General features: G+C 41.8%; 1 protein-coding gene across 5 annotated transcripts in view; it reads right to left on the bottom strand.

Annotated features, from left to right (window-relative positions):
* TSC1 (TSC complex subunit 1) overlaps positions 1-21267 on the bottom strand; it is a 51378-nt gene extending 30111 nt beyond the window's left edge. For 2 of the 5 annotated variants that reach the window (XM_053559021.1, XM_053559044.1), the window contains exons 1-5: positions 21159-21267; positions 11325-11387; positions 4173-4358; positions 2813-2916; positions 1704-1856 (exon numbers count right to left, since the gene is read on the bottom strand). In XM_053559021.1, coding sequence (XP_053414996.1) covers positions 1704-1856; positions 2813-2916; positions 4173-4278 — 363 coding nt within the window. In that variant the 5' untranslated portion in view covers positions 4279-4358; positions 11325-11387; positions 21159-21267. Of the gene's footprint in view, positions 1-1703; positions 1857-2812; positions 2917-4172; positions 4359-11324; positions 11388-14513; positions 14652-21129 lie in introns of those variants that run through there. The other 3 variants (XM_053559012.1, XM_053559034.1, XM_053559026.1) reach the window with 2 other exon arrangements.

Here is a 21267-nt window from a genome sequence, read left to right as displayed (position 1 = left end):
AGAAATTACTTGTTGGTACAAGCCAACTGAACAGCTCACTTCACAGCAGTATCTAAAGAACAGCAAATCAAAAAGATACAGAAACCTTTATCCATGCCTAGAGTTTAAATACCAATTCAAATGACTTTGGGCTAATTAAAGACATTTAATATCCAGTGGATAACAAATCAGCTCTGACTAGCCATAGCGTCTCACCTGATCTAAAATTAAATCATGGATCTTTGCCAAAAAGCTGAGATTCAGATATATAAAGCAAGATATTAAGTCAAAAGACTACCACGCAGGCTAAAACATCCATTATTCCTATTAGAAAAGAAAACTATGCGTCTGGAAATAAAGTTTTAAGTACACTTAATTTTTACATCATCAGTTATCTAGTTATCTAGTAAGAGAAATATTCTGGTAGGAGGATTGAGAATATAGTAAGAATATTTAATGATACCAGCAAAAAGAACTAACTAATTTCATTCATCACAACATTCTAACTGAAGACTTGGGTAACACTCTATGATTAATATTTAAAGCTTACTCTTTTGGAAAAGATAAATATTTTGCTACCTGAACTAAACAGTGTGCCTTGAAACTGGATTATATTCTCATCAATCCATTTGCTTAAAAAATATTAAGCTGTTAAATATTAAGCTATTCCTGTTTTTTCTTACCTTTCAACACACGGTTTTACACTACTCTATCAATGACTCCTGGGGACCCAACTCTAGGGATAATGAAACAGTTACCCTTCTTGGCAGACACAAAAATCATGTGCTTGGTGCGGTATCAGATGACTCCAATGGTACTGCACCTTGGAACAAACACTACTGGATAGTTTCATGTCTCTGTGAGGTACAGGCAGCTACTATTAACCACAGTGTCTTATTTTATAGATAGGAAACAAGTCCGGGAACTAAAAGAGATTAAGCAAATAGCCCTGAATTTTGTAGCAAGCCACTATTAAAACTAAAACCGCAAAGTTCTACTTTGGTTTTGACTTCCCTGTGTAGAAAAATACACTAAATTTAGTGCAAAAATAGTAGGATGCAGCACAGTAGGACACACCAATAAAATCTTAATTATAGCTGCAACCAGAACATACTCCTAAATTGTTAAAAAAAAAAAAAAAAAAAAGGTAAAACCATTTTTCTCTTAGCTCAGAGAGAATCAGAAACAGGGATTACCAAAGGGAATCTAACACATTTTAACTGAGGCAAGGCTCAACAATGATGAAATCAATGACATCTGGAATAACATAATATTGAACCCACCTGATAAAAATTTTTACCATATTTGCTTAACAAGATATTCAATACTCATTGTGATGCATTTGAGAGCTTACTAAGTACAAACTCTGGACTACACTACATTTGAGAAAAACCAAACATCTAGAAGTTTGTCAATGCTAACATCTAGCTTGCTAGTTTGTTTGTTTGTTTTGTAGAGACAGTCTCACTTTACCGCCCTCAGTAGAGTGCCATGATGTCACAGGACTCACAGCAACCTCCAGCTCTTGGGCTTCCATGATTCTCCTGCCTCAGCCTCCCAAGTAGCCGGGACTACAGGCGCCTGCCACAATGCCCAGCTATTTTTTGGTTGTAGTTCAGCCAGGGTTGGGTTTGAACCCGCCACCCTCGGTATTTAAGTTATTAAAAAATTTCAGAAACTGTACTCTTAATACCATTTCACTCAAATCCTTACGAACATCCTACCTTGAGACATTTTAGTAAAGAAGGCAAAAGAGGTGCTTGAGAGAGCTTATGCTTCCACGATGGCTGTAGTCTGATGACATGCCCCAGTAACGAGAGGATGGATAAACGAGTGGTGGCTTTGCCCACATATTCATTGATTTTGTCCAAGAGGTGCTGAAAATATAAAAGAACAGGGAAAAGCCTCACTTGAATGTATGAAGTTGATGGAAAGGCATCAATGATGTACTCAGGTACCTCAAGTCTCCCTGCTGATGCAAAGCAAGGTCAAGCAGGTAAAGAGATCAAATTCAAGATTTTAAAACTTTATTAGCAAACAAACATTGCTTCATCTCACCTGAGAGAGGGCGGCCAGACTGAAATTCATGAAAAAGGACCCCCATAATACAAGTCTGCAAGAGGGGCGATTTCACAGGCCACTTATTGCTAAAGCAATTCAGCCTACATGGTATAGCCCCAATAAAAATATAAAGGCCACTTATTGCTCAAGCAACTCAGCCTACACGGCATAGCCCCAAATATAAATCAGGTAGTAGTAAAAGTTACAATTCATCCCACAGTAAAGAGGAAAACAAGATGTATTGTAAAAGGCACACAGGGGCGAGATCTTCAAACCCTAGTGAAGTCAGTCTCACACACTTTCTCAAGACTTACCAAAGTCTATGACTACAATGCTTTGTTAGCCGTTTATCACAAACCAAAATACAAGCAAAAAGAAAACACAAGGAAGCCCTCCAGGTGCTTGGCACTAGGAAACAGGACTTGTTAACCTGCCACGCTAATTCCCTGCACAAGATTTTCTCATATTGCTAAAAGCCTAAAAATTCTATTAAAGTATAGTTTGAAAGATTGGGACCTATGAGTCAAATTGCCACTATACAATTAAAGTACTGGAATCATAGCATTTCCTTACACAAGAAGATCTTTTAAAGCCTCTAAAATGTTTTATTTTTGTAAACTTTTCAGGAAACATGGGTCCTACAAGTTATTTTTCTATGCAGTTATCACCTGGGAACGATGTCATCGGTGGCGTACAGAAGTTAAATGAGTAAGCTCTGGACAGACTACTCTCAGAGGATGTATTAAACGCCCTATCACATTTCAGCACTTACCTTATCATGTGGCTCTTGCAAGGTAGTCAGGATGTGCAACACCGTCTGCGAGCTGGTTTCTAGGTAATAATCCACCAACGTGTTTACAAGCATAGGACCACGGTCTAAATAAAGAAAAGGGCCACTCATGGTACTTATTTCCTTTATCATTCTAAATTAACCACAAATACTTGCCTGTCACAATCCAGAAAACGCCTCCTTATAAGCCACCCCCAGCTCTGTGCACCACTGCCTTTCCAGCTCCTTTATTTAGCAGTAACAATAGGTGAGTCCAGGGTTATCTGCCTTGATAGCCAAAAAAGTACATAAAATGCTGCTTCTTAATTTCTTATGTAATTCCAAAAAATAATCCATGCCCATTGTTAAAAATGCAGACTATATAAAAGTACGTAAGATGAAAGTGAAAGTCCTCCTCCCCTCTGCCTCCCAACACACTCTTGAGATTCCACCCTGGTATTTGTCTGGTATTTGTCCCTTCAAAGCCCTTTCTACTGGCTCAGTCACACACACGGAGCCCGCATGTCCATGCAGACATAGTCTGTGCACATGCGTCCTCTCTCCACCTAACACTGTGTCAGCACTCTGTCACTCAGGCTACAGTGCAGTGGCACAGTCACAGCTCACTGTGGCCTTGAACTCCTAGCCCCCAAGTCCTGGGACTGCAGGCATAGGCCAGGTGCCCAGCTTTACCTCATTCTTTTTACTGACCCCCTCGTGCCACTGCCTGGCTCTACGTTTATCCATTTACCTGCTGGAGGATACTGGGCTTTTCCAGTGTTTCACTACACTTCATTTAAGGCTACAATAAGATACAGATTCTCTGAAGTGGGCCAAATGGTATGTGTTTTCAAACTGATGACAGGGACTCCAAAAAGGCTGAATGCAGTTTATACTCCTGTTAACCCTGCCCCTTCCTATGATCAATATTCAATTTTTGCCAACATCGTAAGCAGAAATGGGTACCATTTAAATTTTATTTTTCAGATTAGAGAGAGGTTAACCACTTTTCCTATGAAAAAGCACATACATGATTTACAGTTGAAATGGTAGGTTTGGGATGTGCTTTAGAATCCTTGGAGGGTGGTGGGGAGTCTGGGAGGTAAGACAAAGCAAGAATCACAGAAATGCTGAAACTGGGTTCATGGAGTTCTGATCTGATTCTTACTTCTGTGTATTCATTCCCATAATTAAAAGTTTAAAACACACATAGAGCGAATCCACCAATGTGTGTTCTCTTTTGGTGGTTTAAGAAACTTTCTTCTGAAGATGAAAAATAAAATTTATCAGCAGGATTCTATTTAGCACTAGGTCAATCTCTTCTTTTTAGCAAGTAAGCTAAAAGGAATTTCACTTTGCTAACCAGAACTGAGGTTCTCTTTAAAGGCAGCCGTCACATCATCTCTTGTGCCCAGCAGGGGGGAATCCAGCATGGAGAGCAGCTCCCCAACATTCGCCTGTTGGGCCATCCTCCTGCACAAATGCACCGCGCCGGCTCCAGGATGTGTGTCAAAGATTCCAAAAGCTCTTCATTGGGGCCACTACCAGACTGAGAAAAAGGAAAACAATAAATAGTGTGACCAATGGCCCTGTTTTCCCCCACAAAAAAAAATACCTGCAAGATGAACCAGCGAATGTGTCTAATCGAGAACTTTCTGATTCAAATAGTGAATCCATTTGGCTGGTAAAAGAAGATAGGGTATATGAATAATTCTTTGGCAAATTTCTGAAGTTAAGAGGAGTTTCGGGGAATGCAACAATCAGAGAGGAACTGAAAAAACTGGTACCATTCAGACCAATCATCACAGCAACTTAATGACAGGATCGTGTCTAAGTTTTATTCCAACTTCTGATTCTACCTTGGGTTTTGACTATGTTTATATTTCAAATCATTGATCTAAAAAGTAGATAAATTGTTTTCAGAAAAAGAACTGAAAGCATACGATTTCCTTCTTGACAATCTCATCAATGTCGAAACCCTAGTACAGCTGGTTAGATCACAAGTCCATGAAGTCCCACACCTAGTGGGGACTGGGGATCACTCCTGGTTTAGTGTACGATACTTGCCCTAGCCATCTATCACACACCCAAATGCCAGTGAGGAAGTATGGGGACCATCAGAGCAGTCCTTCAAAAACTCATCCTCCAAACCCCCAGCTCTTCATGGTCTTGGAAGAGTTGCCTTATCTTCACATACAAAAAGCAACTCATTCCCAAGTGTCACTATACACATTTATGACTGATTATTTCTCCCCAATTTGGTCTCTGAAGCTGTATCTGTAAAAACAATAACAGCTACCATTCATAAGACAGGTGTCGCACCTCTACACATACCATCAAACACACCCCGTGTGCTGCCATCATGAGAGTGGTGCTTCAGCCCCACTGCTCCAGGTGAGGCGTACAGATGAAGCCATTTGCTCTGAGTCACAAAGCTAGCAAGAGGCCAAACCAAGGGAGAGGAACTGACGTCTGAACCCAGACCCGCCTGACTCCAAAGCTCAAGCTCTTACATGTGCTATCAAGTTTACTTGTGGTTCTGATCGTCACATCAACTACGAGGTAAATAGGTATTGTCCTTATTTTACAAATGGGAATGTGGACCCCTTCCCCACAAAAAAGGATAAGTAACTTTGTTAAGACCACGTGGTAAAGCAGAACTTGCAGGGCCCAACTCCTGGGCCTTACACATGATAGTATATGCCAGCTGCACCTGTGTTAAAATATATTCTTATGTGATTTTCTTTGAGTAAATAAAAGCGGCAGCTCCCAAGCTTCACTGTGCACCAAAACCACCTGGGATGCTTGCTGGAAATGCATTTTCTTGAGCTCATTCCAAGACTGTACACCCCAGGTGATTCTCACATAGTGATACACAAGTCCTATATGAAAACACTATGTTAAAGAAAAATTCAACTAAAATCCAACTTAAGCTCCTTCTGCAAGGATGCCAAATTTAAATTAACAATAACTCCAGAAACCGCCAGGTATTAACTCAGTATCATCTATGCTCTCATTTAATTACAACTCGGTGCCATTCACTGATGTTCTTAGTGAATCAGAAGTTCATTAGCCAGAAAACATTAAAATGCCAAAATGCATTTTTAAGAGCCAATCATGATACAGGAAGCTGCTGGCTCACACCTACAATACAAATCTTACAGATAAATCACAAAGAAAGTTAATTTCAAAGAGCTAAGAGATGTGACACCATAACTGGTAAAACAGGTTCAAAAGTAAAAACACAAACAAATGTCATCTTATTCTGAGGTGAATTAAATTAAACCCATAAATGAATATAATACCAACCTTACAGGGTTTATTGTTCCAAGAAAATTAAATGAGATAATGTATATAAAGAAATTAGCACAGTACCTGGTACAAATACTCACCTAATAGGACATATATATTATTATTAAAAATACTAGTAAAAATCTTTGGGCCACCATCTTTCAATAAAAGATGACTTTTTTTAAATTTTTTTTTTAATTTTTAATTTCAGCTTGCTTGTTCATTCTTCTTCGTTTGAAGTACTTTTTTGTTATTGTTCATTTTCTTCTTTTTTTTAATGTTCTTCCTCTGGCGATGATGCTCTGTCCCATTGCCTCCCCAGTAGCTGGGATTACAGACGCCCACCACAACGTCCGGCTGTTTTTGATGTTAGTAGAGACAGGGGTCTTACTCTGGCTCACTGCTGCTCATACTGGTCTCGAACCTCTGAGCTCAGGCAATCTACCCGCCTCGGCCTCCACAGTGCTGGGACTACAGGCGTGCACCACCACGCCCGGCCAAAAGATGACTTTGTAATAGCAACTTTATCTAGCTCACCCCCACATTTATTTGTACTTCAGGCAAATCACAAATGATTCTCAGTCGGAATCTGTATTCTCAAAGAATACAGTTCACAAATCTAAAAGTATTTTGTTCTTGCATTTGGTTTTGCTCCAGTAAAATTACCACTTACCTACTGTCAGTCCAATGAGACTTTGAGCTTGTCTTCTGTGTATTCACAAGACGGTAATGCCAGATCTGGTCCTCAAGTGCAGGCAGACCCAGAGCACAGCGACAGGGGCTCAATTTCAAACAAAGACGGTGCCTCTCCAGTCAACTTATCGACTGTAAGCCCTAATCAGCTTGGGCTACCTAGCTTGTTTTTCAGTATGCAGAAAGGTTTTATTCTAAAACACATTAGGACATTTTTGGCAACAAGCTTTTCTCTTTGGTGCTAAAATTCTACTATTTAACCATATTTCATAATCCCCAGAAAAAATATAAAACTCGGTTTTTGTGTGAGAGTCTTCCTATAAGTGACCCAAGTTCAAGCATTTTTGACATTCGAAAAAGCCCTTATAAGAGTGAAATCATCTGCATCTGGAATCAAGCCCTATAATTGGAGCATCTCTCCTTTTTAAACTCACTCAAATATTTCTTAAGAGTATACTAAATGGAGAGTGCTAAGCAGGGAAGATAGTGCAATGAAAAAACCCTGTGTATTCTAAAGAAAAATGAACATGGCTCAGTATGTGCACAAACAAGGGCAGGAACCAGCTCTCAGAAGTCAGTGGTGGTGGCAGCGAGTAAGACAGCCTCGTGTTAAACACACTTCACAGCCTTCAGAAGAGTGGCTGGGAAAAGCTGCTTGAAGGTTAATTAGTACCACAGGGCCAGGCGTGGTGGCTCATGCCTGCAATTCTAACACTCTGGGAGGCTGAGGCAGGAGGATCTTTTGAACTCAAGAGTTGGAGACCACCCTGAGCAAGAGCAAGACCCTGTCTCTACTACAAATAGAAAAACCAGCCAGGCATTGTGGCAGGTGTCTGTAGTCCCAGCTACTCAGAAGACTCAGGCAGGAGATCCTTGAGCCCAGGAGTGTGAGGATGCTGTGAGCTAGGCTGAGGCCATGGCATGCTAGCCTGGTCAACAGAGTGAAACTGTGTCTCAAAAAAAAAAAAAAAAAAGAGAGAGAGAGAAGAAAAAGGTTTTATGATGATTTCTTGTAATTCTGAATCTATGGAGGCTTAAAAATTTAAACAAAACGTTTGTCCAAATGATTGGTATACATCATGTAATTTGATCAAATCAGAAATATGTGTAATTACCAAGTATCAATTACAAAAAATTTTTAAGAAAAAGGTCTCTTCTAAAACTGTAGGTATTAAAAAAAGAGAGAGAGTGAATCCCCAACAATAAAAAAAAAAAAAAAAAAGAGAGAGAGAAAGGGTCTTCCTGTTTCACCCAGGGTAGATGGAGCTCCTGAGCTCAAGTGATCCTCCCATCTCAAATTCCCAAGTACTAGGACAGTGATTTTCAACTGGTGTGTGGAGAGGGGATCTGAGGTGTGCCTCAAAAATTTTTAAAGATCATTAATTAAATTATTTTTGAACGAAATTCAAACACAGTAAATACGTTCTTTACTTTTTTATAATCAACATAATTTAAGTGTGCTGCATTAGTTTAACTATAGGTTCAAGCATGCTATGAGATAAAAAAGTTGGAAAACCCTGAGCTAGGACTACAGGCACACATCACCATGCCTGGCTAATCTTTTTAATTTTTGTAGAGATGGAATCTTGCTATTTTGCCCAGGTTGGTTTCAAACTCCAGGCCTCAGGAGATCCTCCTCCTTCCTGGGCCTCTCAAAGTGCTGGGAGGATAGACAAGAATCACTGAGCACAGAGAAAATTAAAAAAAAAATTTTTTTTTGACAGTACCTCTCTCTGTTGCTCAGGCTGGAGTACAGTGGCACCATCATAGTTTACGGCAGTCTCAAATTCCTGTGCTCAAGTCATCCACCTGGCTTAGCCTCCCAACTAGCCGAGACTACAGACATACACCACCGTGCCCAGCTAGTTTTTCTATTTTTTGTAAAAATGGGGTCTCAGTATGTTGCTCATACTCATCTTGAACTACTGGCCTCAAGTGATTCTCCACTTTGGCCTCCCAAAATGCTAGGATTATAGGTGTGAGTCACCATGTCCAAGCCCCTCCCCCCCCAGTTTTTTGGGGGGTTGTTTTGCAGTTTTGTTTTTTTTTGGCCGGGGCCAGGTTTGAACCTACCAGCTCCAGTATATGGGGCTGGCGCCCTACTCCTAGAGCCACAGGCACTGCCCCAAACCAAAAAATTTTTTAAAAGAGGAAAAAAGTATAAACAAGAGTCCACATGAAAAAAAGAAAAATGCTGTGAAGAGTTAGATTTCTTTCAAAAAAAATTGCTATGGTTTGCCAACAATTTTTAGTAATTGAAGAGGAAAGATCTTTGAAGTTTGCCAAGCTATGAATCCCAGGTACAAGGTTCCTTTTAGAAAACCATTTACCAGAAACTTTCCTGAATTTTGCTTTGTCCACAAAGTTAACAATGGGACTGAGTGTGACAGGTGAAGATGGTATCACACGCACGTGCCAGGTGCTCACAGGGGCAATTCAGCAGATGATAGTGCTCACAAAATATTTTTCCTACATTAAAATTTCAAACTTTTAAAATATAACTACTAAAATGTAATACAATTACAACCATGAAAAATGTTTTTAAAAATCTGAGATTTACTTTTATCTCCCAGAATGTACATTTTACGATGGTGATATTCAGCTTGAGCCTCATGATCTGAACACTTTACCACTTGACCTTAGGTTCATGTTCATATTGGTTCATATTGGCTCCAAATGAGCCAGGTGTAGTGACTGTGTAATCCTAGCACCGTGGGAGCCCAAGGTGGAAAGATGGTTGGTCAATAGCGGGTGGTGGTGGTGGTACGCGCCTGGAGTCCTAGCTACTCGGGAAGCTGAGGCGAGGATCGCTTGAGTCCAGGAGTTGGAGATTACAGTGAGCTGTGACCAAATCACTACACTCCAGCCTGGGAGACCAGAGTAAAACCATGTCCCTAAAAAAGTATCAAAAATAAATTTAAAAAATAAGAAATAAGGTTGATACCTAACAATTGCAATCAGTGCAACCTGGCTTATTGTACCCTCAATGAATCCCCGACAATAAAAAAAAAAAGAAAGAAGGTTGAGAATGGTGGCTCACGCCAGTAATCCTTGTACTCTGAGAGGCCAAGGTGGGAGGATCTCTTAAGAACCAGAGTCTGAAACCAGCCTGAGCAAGAGCGAGACCCCATCTCTACTAAAAATAGAAAAGTCAGACACATGTTGTGGCAGGCATCTGTAGTCCCAGCTGGTTGGGAGGCTGAGGCAGGAAGATCACTTAAACTCAGGAGTCTGAAGTTGCTATGAGCTAGGGTAATGCCATAGCACTCTAGCCTAGGTGACAGAGTGAGACTCTGTCTGAAAAATAAATAAACAAAAATATAAATAAGGGCGGCGCCTGTGGCTCAAGGAGTAGGGCGCCGGTCCCATATGCCGGAGGTGGCGGGTTCAAACTCAGCCCCGGCCAAAAAAAATATATATATAAATAAAAATGGGACAGTATGAAGTACACATAAAAAACTGAAAATGAAAAGTCAAACCAGAAAGCTTTCCCTGCTTGTGAGGGAAGGTACTTCAACCTTCTTGTTACACAGTCTACAATCTGTAGCAAGTCCTTGTTTATGAGCCAACATGAATCTGTAGGATAAAAGTTAAGTCCCTACCTTACTTCACAACTCCTATGACATAGGTGAGGCAGACAGCAACCACTGAGCCATGACACAAGACGCATCAGCTATCCGTGTATACAGACAGTAGATCAAACAACTCCCTCCCTTCCCCATGCCCTTCTTGTACATACACACTTCTACAGGTGGCACTCCTGCTGGCAAACTCGAAATTACAGTTCAGGGATTAGTTAGGTTACTAAGACTAAATTCATTTCCATAGAAATGCCAGGATATTTATGTAAGGTATATTCTGAGACTTTGAGAATCCTTCAATTCCTGAAAGCCATTATAGCATATAATTTATTCTCCAAAACTAATTTTAGACAATTAACAGTTAAAGCCATGTCAAGATGCAGAAGTTCATTTGCTAGATTACAGATTCCCAGCCCAGGGTAATGCCAATGCAGAGCAGGGTAAGGGATAGGATCCAAATACCACGTGTGGTGTGGTGGTTTTTTTTTTTTTTTTTTAATAAACCCGTGTGGATCACTAAGGTGCAGCCAGAGTTAAGAACCTCTGCCCACACACAGACTTGCTAACTTTGCTGCCAGACAGAACTGACTTAAGTAACAGGTCCGCCCAGCACTAGCTATTCACCCTCAGGAAGATTACACTCAGGTCTTGGAGCCTGATTTCTCACCTATAAGATGGGGATACACCAAAGGTGTGGCTGTGAGGAAGAAAACAGGTAACATAGATAATGCACTTAGCACAGTGCCTGGCACTAAATAAGCAATTAAAAATTATCAGTAATCTGATGAATTACTTCATGACATAGACGGTTCAGTTGCTGGCAAATAGCTAAAACCCTAAATGTTACATCTCTTAATGCAAAGAGGCATCTACATACCAGTACAATCACAGACAAAATAACTAATTCCCTCCTATCTTCTCCCAGCCACTGGACTGAGTTTACACCTTACCTGTTCTGGGGACAAATGGTACTTCAGTTTCCAGTGCCGTCAACCTGGTGTCTTTCATGGTCACTGAAAGGAAAAACATAAACAGATACATACAAAAGAATAATCTTACAATGCGCTAGAATCCCAGATGTAATTGGAAGGGGCTTGGGGTCCGTCTGGTACAAGTTCCTTCTACTCTGTCCCCAGCAGGTGTCCACGGTTTTCCACTGGAATGAACACTTGTAATTATCAGAAGCACGTGTCTCTCCCCATCTACATTTCTGAACAGCTGGCTGCTGGAAAATTCTTTATAGCATGCTGAACTTGTAATCTCTGCCTTTGTTAATGTCTATCAGAGCTATAAACGAATGGACAGGACAGGCTCTAGAATTAGAGAGTTCCGGGTTGAAATCCAAGCTCTCACTTACTAGCTGTGTAACATTCAACTATTTAAGTCTCTAGTGCTAACCTCAAATCTCCTCCTCTGTGAAGGGAGAATACTATGGTTATTGACCTCACAAGGCTTTGTGGAGATTAAATGAGCCGATCCACCGGGAGGGCCCTGGGCGCAGTGTGGGCACACAGCAACTGCTGGAGGGGCTCCAGGAGGCAGGGCCCGGCAGCAGGAGGGAGCACTCAGGGCACGAGTGCTGAGTAGGCTGCACCTTCCCTCCACTCACCACCATCCCTGCCTCACACGCCAGCCTTCCATTTCCTCAGCAGGTGGCATAGAAGACTTTAACCTTGTCTCCTCCTCCTATACCTACCCTTCATCCTCAGAATTTCAGCTCAAATACTCTGCTTCCCTCTCACTCCCTAGGTCAAGTCCCCCGTCCCATACTCTTAGCAGCCTATCATTCTTTGTGTCACTTAGCACAACCCAAGTGTGACGGGTTACTAGCTGTCACAGTCGGGCTTACTCAGCACTGCATCTCTAGCAGCTACCAGGGTCTGGCAGCCTGACCGAACTAGCAGTCAAGACATGTTTTAACTAAATGCACAAAGCCTAACTCTGCCGTGAAGCAGCACAACGTAAGTGTAACCCTTCTACATGATAGGCATAAAATACCTGTGAACCTTTTACTCTACTTTCTATCCAAATTAACTCAAATGTCCACGTTTATATATTTACATTCCAACTTGCTTTTCAATACACGCCCTACGAACTATATTTAGGTATGATCCAATTACTAGATTGTAAATTGCATGCGGGCAGGGACCACCTGTCTGGGACACTCAGGGCCTATAGTGGTCCATGGCATACAAGAGGGAAATATATACTATTCAGGTCAGCTAAGACTTTATTATCTTCTGTGATAGTTGTTCCAGGGTTGAATACAGAATATGAAAACTGAGCCTCATTTACATATGCCTAATTACCGTGAGCATGGAACCGCCTGGAAACGAGCTCTGAAACACATAATCTGGTCAAAGTCAAGCAAGAGGATGGCGCGACCTCTTGCTGCAGACGGCAGGGTAATTATATTTCCAGGTGGAGCACACTCCCCACATCAAATTCCAATGGTCCTCAGCAGCGCCTGCAAGCCTGTGAGCCAGCGGGCTGACCCTTCAGAAAGGCGGACCACACCACTGGACGGGGAGTGCTTGCCTGGCCACACACATTCCAATCAGAGAGCTGGAATTAAAATGTAGGAGCTTCTGATCTTCACAATCTTAAAGTCGGCTGTTAGTCCACTGTGTCATATAGACTGCCTTTTGAAATTAATCCTAGTTAGATCTTTTACCTAAAAAGAAATATCTAAGGCAAAGGTAAAATTAGGATATAGGGAGATGAGATCTCGTAGCCTGCCCAGTCGAGATCACGGTCCTAACAAAGAAAGGCACTGCCACGGGAAGCAAGTTGCTTTTCATCTAATGCTCCACGTTGAGACTCTCACCATCTTTATCACTACGCTAAAAGGAAAACAAGGGAATGGTACTAAGCTGGCGTTGTTGGTATGTCAAGGGCTACCTACCATTCTTCATATTTTTAAGTGTCTACCTGTTTATTTGTATCTCGGCCCTGCCCTATAGTGCTGCCACTAGGTACGATGATCCTGGTCAGGGAAGGTGTGGTATGCCTGCCTCCCGACAGGGCTGAGGGCACAGATGCAAAAGCCGGTCAGAGCCTGACAGCAGCTGCAGCGCTTACGCTTACCTTCAAAAGCCAGATTAAAAAATGAATGCACCCCTAGATCTAGATTTTTCCCTCTTTGACATCTGACCCCAAAGTTGTATTCTCTCCTACATCCAACATTGTAACTTCACACGTACAAGCTGTCTTCTTAAATAAAAAAGGTTTGAGGGAGAGGACCAGGGTCCTGCATTTTAGTATTTTGAGATGAAACAAAAGGAACACAGGTCAACTTGTTTTCGCATTTCATCTTACTTTCATTCTTTGGGGGTTTGCATACAGACAGCGTAGAAGCCTGGGATTACATGTGATCTCCAGCCTAACAGCCATGGATAGCTGTCATTAGCAGAGCCTGTAAGCATTTTTTTTTTTTCCCCCACTTATCTCTGCCCTAGCCAAGATGTATTATAAGCTAAGTTATACACATCTTCAGAAAATACTAGTGGTGGGCACCTAAAATGCTTTTAGAAAGTATTTATCTGGGCAGCGCCTGTGGCTCAGTCGGTAAGGCACCGGCCCCATATACTGAGGGTGGCGGGTTCAAACCCGGCCCCAGCCAAACTGCAACCAAAAAATAGCCAGGTGTTGTGGCGGGCGCCTGTAGTCCCAGCTACTCGGGAGGCTGAGGCAAGAGAATCGCATAAGCCCAAGAGTTAGAGGTTGCTGTGAGCTGTGTGATGCCACAGCACTCTACCGAGGGCCATAAAGTGAGACTCTGTCTCCACAAAAAAAAAAAAAAAGTAAGTATTTATCTGAAATTATCAGTCGGATATTCAGACTTCTGGAAAACTAGTGCTATGCTGTGTAGCCTAGAAACCCTTGAGAATGCCTCAGAACTATAAATCACATAAAATAGATAACTGCATATCAAATCATCTAAGATATTTCTGTACACATTTGTCGATGATATAAAAATGCAACTACAAGTAAAAGTGAAGGCAGGTGTCTCTTAATTATAACTTTTCTTCTATATCTAAGTTTTTATTTATAAAAATCCAAAGACAATTCAGACACAGGTTCAGGCATGGATGGATTACTCCCTTTCAAGTGCAGCTGAGACAGAGCAGAAGCGTTACACTGCTATTGAAGTTCGGCTCCAGTTCAGGAACTCTCAGGTGAGTCCTTGGGGTAGCACATCTATTAAATGAACCAAGTCGCCTCCACCACAGATGCATCTAAAAGAGGGAAGATACTTGCTCCAATTCTCTCTTCCTATTGATGCCTGGAAGGAAGGAGAAGGGTAGGAAATACCATGCAGTGAGAGCAAAACAGCTGATGGCACATCCTGCCAACATGCATAGTCACATGTGACTTAAGTGGTGTCAGCAGTTGTAGTCCCTCTCAAGGTCAAACTGGGGCAGGAGAGCTCCAACTTCCCAGACTTCCCATTCAAACCTTCTGCCATTAGGGGCCTTGATGGACAATTTACTAAAGCTTATATTCTATGCCAAAGGTGAAGAATCCTGTAATAAGTTGACTACAGTGCCAGAGCTTGATTTTGGTAAAGCATGTCTCTCCTAAAAATAATGATTGTTTTCTATTAATATGAACAAAATTATTTACCAAGAAAATACAGGCCAAATAGATGCCGTGTATGCTTCAAAGAGCCACTAGAAAAAGCTCCCTTAAAAGAAATATGAGCAAACTGTGGGATTTCTGTAGGTTTCAACTTTATAGGATATGAGAAATACTCTAGGGAACAAAGATACATAGTTTGATAGTCTAGGATAGTGGTTCTCAAAATATGGTCCTCATACCACCAACACAAACATCCCCAGGGAATTTGTTAGAAATACAAACTCTCGGACTTTGCCCCTGATCTCTGAATTAGAAAGTATAGGATGGAGACTTCTAGGTGATTCTGATGCCCACTAAAAGTTTAGAACCACTGGTCTAGGTATGAGAAAAGAGAGATGAAGTCATTTATTCATTTATCTATCTGCTTTGAGGTTTGAAAGGAGGAAAAAAATAGTGCACAAACTTTGGAAAAAGCCCAGTGAAATTGTGCCAAGTGCTAAGGGTACCAACACAGTCTGAATGCCAAGCCTCACAAGAATTTAGCAGGTTACATACCTGAGTTCTCTACTTCTATTTTTTGTTTTAATGTAGCACCTAAGGCTAAATTCCCAGTGAAGTGTACAGAATCTTTCAATATAGAAGTTTAACAATATGATTTATAACACAAATAGTACACGAGTTCATCTTTAAAAGACATGGGCCTTTCCTACCTTCTGGCAGAAGAATAGAAAAGAGAAAAGTTTTTTTTTTTTTTTTGTAGAGACAGAGTCTCACTTTACTGCCCTCGGTAGAGTGCCATGGTGTCACATGGCTCATGGCAACCTCTAGCTCTTGGGCTTATGTGATTCTCTAGCCTCAGCCTCCTAAGTAGCTGGGACTACAGGCGCCCGTCACAACGCCCAGCTATTTTTTTGTTGTTGTTGTTGTTGCAGTTTGGCCGGGGCTGGGTTTGAACCCGCCACCCTTGGCATATGGGGCCGGCGCCCTACTCACTGAGCCACAGGCGCCGCCCGAGAAAAGTTATTTTTAATAAAGCCCAAGTCCATTTGTAAGAGCAGTAATCTATCTAAAACAATCAGCTGAGCTTCAAACATCTGGAGCCATACCCCAAATTTCATATCTGTATGGATTTGGGGGGAAGGGAGACAAGGATCACGCTCTGTCGCCCTAGCTACAGTGCAATGGCATCATCATGGCTCACAGCAACATCAAGCCCCTCCCACATCTGCCTCCCAGAGTGCTGGGATTACAGGCATGAGCCTCTATACCAAACCTTGCATGGATTTTTTTTTTTTTTTTTTTTTTTTGGTGGTGAGGGACATAAAAAAGGAAGGGACATTTGATCCAGTTTCCCACAGATTTTCAGAGGGGAATTTGAGCATCCCCACCACCATGAAAAACCAGTTAAGAACCACTGACCTGTGCATTAGTTTATGACATTAGCAGATCAGGCAGTTTATCACAGTGGAAGATTAAAGGTTTGGGCTTTGGAGTATCCAAGCAGGGTTCATAGCCCAACTTAGCCACTGAACAAATGACCTTAGGCAACTTATTTCAGGTCCCTAAACCTCAGTTTCCTCTTCCTATGCTATTCTGCCTCTTAAGCCTGTGGGAGGAGTTAACAGATGAGACATGTAAAATACTCAGCTCAGGGGTTGGCACATACATACTCAAAACATAAACTTTATTATAACAATGTTACTATTAAACAAATGTACTGCTGGGTACATTATGCTTACTGTTCTATCCATTTAACAACTGGTATTTGAAACATTGATAAAACCATTCTGTAACTTAAAGTGGATACAATTCAAGTTTGTTACTATGCTCTGCTCAAGGTAGCACAGGTCTCAAAGACTGCAGATATTAAAGTCATTACAGCTTTTCTTCCTATCACTCCCTACTATGTCTTTCACATCACCAATAGAAGGGCAAACTGTCCCTTGGCAAAACAAAACAAAACACAACACAACTATCTCCTATTACTCAAACCTTTCACGATCACTATTGCCATTGTATTTACTTGAGAGAGTGGCCTGTAACCACCATGCCTTGTTTGGGATTAAACCTGGATTTTTAAGGCACTTTATTTATTTATTTTTTTTAAGGCACTTTACTCATTAGATGTCAATCTAAATTCATTCAACCTTAAAAAAGTTATCTTTTGCTATTTACCTGTAGGTATCTAATAAAAGTTAGCATTAGATAATAGAAGGGATGGGCGGCACCTGTGGCTCAGTGAGTAGGGTGCCAGCCCTATATACCGAGGGTGGCGAGTTTGAACCCAGCCTTAGCCAAACTGCAACAAAAAAAAAAAGGGAGAGAGAGAAGGGGCAAGAAGAAATTGGCAAGGTCCTATTTTTTTTTTTTTATTGTTGGGGATTCATGGAGGGTACAATAAATCAGATTACACTGATTGCATTTGTTAGGCAAAGTCCCTCTTGCAATCTTGTCTTGCCCCCAAAAGTTGTGGCACATGGTCGTCACTATCTTTTATATACAGTATATGAAATATAAATCTTTATCCACTCTCATGAAAAAGATGTTAAATAAACATTAAATTACTAATGTGCAGCAACCATTAGCTTAAAAAGTAAATCAGAGAAAGAGTAATCTCAAACTGCTGATGGCAGACCTCTTTGAGATCAATTTAAAAGGAAAAAAAGTATTGCATGGAACTCAAATTATATTAAATAGTTAGCAATTGATGATCTGAGGTTAAAAAAACCCTCAGTGTTGAAGTATATGCTACATATATGTGTGTATATATTTAAAGAAAACAGCCACAGATTTGAATGTTATTGAGTATACTTTTCTTTCATGCCTACAGCTATTTAAATGACAAACAAAACTAATACAAATAAAACTAATTTTTCAAAGATCTATGAGAAACTTACAGGGAATTATCTTCTAAAAAATATAAGGAAAGGATAACATGTCTTCACCCAACTGGGCAGGGTAAAAGTCACCAATTTGCTTCCTTATTATAAAACCATTAACACTTTGATTCCATCAATTTAGCCAGAATGTTTGGCTTATGCCCCAGAAGGGCTTTAAATCACAGAAATTTGACTTAGAAATATTATTATTTACAATCCAACTCCTATACTTCACAGATAAAGAAAATGAGGCTGATAACTTAATTGACTAAAGACCATAGTATTTGACTCTTTAGAAAAGCTCAAAGTGGAGGCAGCGCCTGTGGCTCAGTGAGTAGGGTGCCGGCCCCATATACCGAGGGTGGGGGGTTCAAACCCAGCTCTGGCCAAACTGCAACAAAAAAAATAGCCGGGTGTTGTGGCGGGTGCCTGTAGTCCCAGCTACTTGGGAGACTGAGGCAAGAGAATCGCCTAGGCCCAAGAGCTAGAGGTTGCTATGAGCTGTGATGCCATAGCACTCAACCCAGGGCTACAGAGTAAGATTCTGTCTCTAAAAAAGAAAAGAAAAGAAAAGCTCAAAGTGGTTGGTGTACTGCTGCTTAGACTCATTGGCATCTAAGAATATCCAATTAATTCCAGGAGAAGTTAATTTTAGTTCACTATGGCCCTAGAACCCAGAAATGAACACCTGTAGCCTAACAAACTTTGAAAGAAAACAGAGCTATAAGATCAAGGCAGCCCTAAATCAGAGCTCAAGACTCATACAGCACTATTACACCAGAACTTAAAAGCTATTTTAAGAAATGCCTCTGCAATAAATTACAAATTAAAAGAAAATAGCCAGAATGATACTTTAAGCCAGGCGTCCTCAAACTTCTTAAACAGGAGGCCAGTTCACTGTCCCTTAGACCGTTGGAGGGCCAGACTATAGTTTAAAAAAAAAAAAAGTGTACAAATTCCTATGTACACTGCACATAGGAGTATTTTGAAGTAAAAAAACAAAATGGAAACAAATATAATCACACTGCCTCATGTGGCCCACAGGCCAAAGTTTGAGGACCCTGCTTTAAGCCAATGGCCCTCAACCTCTGGTGCATATGAGAAGCAGACTTCTTCCAAAACACACATATAGGGTGTCCTCAAAGCCTGCATATGTAGGTCAGTCTACAATGGGGCCAGGTACCTGTGCATAAACATCGGTTTGAGATCCCTTGTTTCCAGCAATTTTATGATTCTGTACACATTACATATAAGGGTGTATATTAGTTTTGCCTTATTAAGACTGTTCTGTTTTATCTCACAAACAAAACCAGGCTGCACAAAAAGCATCATATTACCCTACAAGTGACCCATCACACTGGGTCTTTGCTCTAAGGAAGACTACAAATGAGTCACAGGATTTGAGACACTCCACTTTAAAGGAAACAAACAAGAGGGCTAGTAGCTACCTTCTTTCTAACTAGGAATTTAGGAATGTACCAACTGTTTATGACACCAGGAATCGCATGAACCAAAGAAAGCTTACATCATCTGCCCTTCTAGGCACGTGACTTAAGATTGCTCTGAATAAGATATTAACTTTAGTAAGAGGATATTTTCCATTTATATCTTCTATAAATACTGCTTAAGTTTACACCAGGTGGTTAGAGGAAGATTCTGCAGTTCCCCCAGAGCAATAGCAAATAAAGTTTCAGTGTTTCTGAGGAGTCTTATTTGCCTGACGCATGACTGTTAAAGGTACATTTCCCCACACAACCCTAAATCGGTTTTCACATTTGCATATTCCAGGTTTACTCAGGAATGCTCAACTTAAGAATCACAGGTGGTTGCTCAGTAAATCAAAGGTTCCCAGAAGATTAGGTTTTATAATGCTTCCTGCAATTTACAGCTCCACTTTGCCAGCGTGTTTGAATTCAGATGACTCCGAGTTGATCTCAAAATTATAAATCAAAGTATCTCAGAAGAGTATTTTTCTATTTTAGTACTTTTACAGCTTACTCTATGTAAAGTGAAATGCTATTTCAATGCTTTCTATTAAAAAAAAAAAATCCAGCAAGGATTTTAACAAGACTTCTTTTCTGCAGAAATCTCATCAGTTTTATTTTAAAAAACAAGTACTTTTCAGCCTAATTTAGACTAACAAATTTACATGCACACCACTGCCATCCCAAACAAAAGCTGAGGGAAATAAGCCAAGTACACCTCCCTTCAAAATTAAACATACACACGTGTACAAACCTTGGCTCACTGACCAATTCTAATTACTCTATGACCGACCAGCTTTGATCAAATAACAGATAAATAAAAGAATAATGTTTTTGCAATCAGACCCCAGATCTAGTCTTGGCTTAGATACTCCTCGGCGTGTGGCCGTAGGCAGATTACCCTACTTTCTCCAGGTCTCAGCTTCTTCCCTCAGATCCGAGCCTCATCTATTTGTCCTGAGGACCAAACGAGATGATGACTGCAGGTGCTCCATAAACGTTAACTGTTGTTATTGGTTAAGAGGACCGAGTCCTCAAGCGCCCCAAATTCAAGACACACTAAGAAAAACTCTTTAACAAAGAAAGAGCTTTAATTTCCCCATAAGGTCTCTCCGCCTGCAGGATCCTCATCCTCCAGTTCCTCAAATGAATGAATGAGCGCCTAGGAGTGGCTCAGCAAATAGCTGTCTCTTAAGAATCACCTCTGCCGGTTCTAGGATAACTGTCCATCACCATCAATTAAACACCCACAGTACACCAGCAGGGAGGCACTCCAGTCGTGCCATTTCAGCGGAGACAGCGAGTCGAGGCGAGTCTTTGATACCCACAGGCTGCCTCCATTCATTCTCACACCACCGCTAACCTCTCTCCCGAAGTCCAGGGACCGCCTCGCCCCACCCCACCCCCGATCCTCCGCCTCCCGCTCCGCGTCTCTCCCCTGCCCTACACGCCCCGCGGGAACCTGTCACCTCCCCCCACCCCCCAAAGTGACTGGCGAAGGGGCCCCCCTCCCCCTGCCCTCGGCACCCAGGCCCGGGGGTGCAGCCTTCCCCTCGGCCGCCGAGCAGGGGCAATGCGCCCGCCCGGCCCGCCTCTGCTCCCCAGGGTCCCGCCAGTCCCGGCTGGGCCCAGCCCGAGATAGCGCGTAAAAAGAGGGAGGGGACAGCTGTCCGGACCCCCTTCCCCGGGGTCCCTACCTAGCAATTGACCCCTTACCCCAGCCCCCCACGGGCCCTGAGACTGGGGTCGCGGTGCCGGCGCTGCCCCGAGAAGCCCCCGTAAAAAGGAGGGGGAGACACCCCCATACTCACCCACCGTCTCCTCCCCCTCAGCTGTTTACCTCACAGTTCCTCCAGCCTACAGGGCGCCGCCATCTTGGACGTACGGCACCTCCCCCCGCGGTGAAGTGACCACGGCCGGCCGCGACGTCCGCCACGAGAAAGAGTCCC

Source organism: Nycticebus coucang, chromosome 2 (assembly GCF_027406575.1).
Source record: "Nycticebus coucang isolate mNycCou1 chromosome 2, mNycCou1.pri, whole genome shotgun sequence".
NCBI lineage: Eukaryota > Metazoa > Chordata > Mammalia > Primates > Lorisidae > Nycticebus > Nycticebus coucang.
Note: the sequence above shows the minus strand (reverse complement) of the source record. Positions and strands in the feature narration are given on the sequence as shown.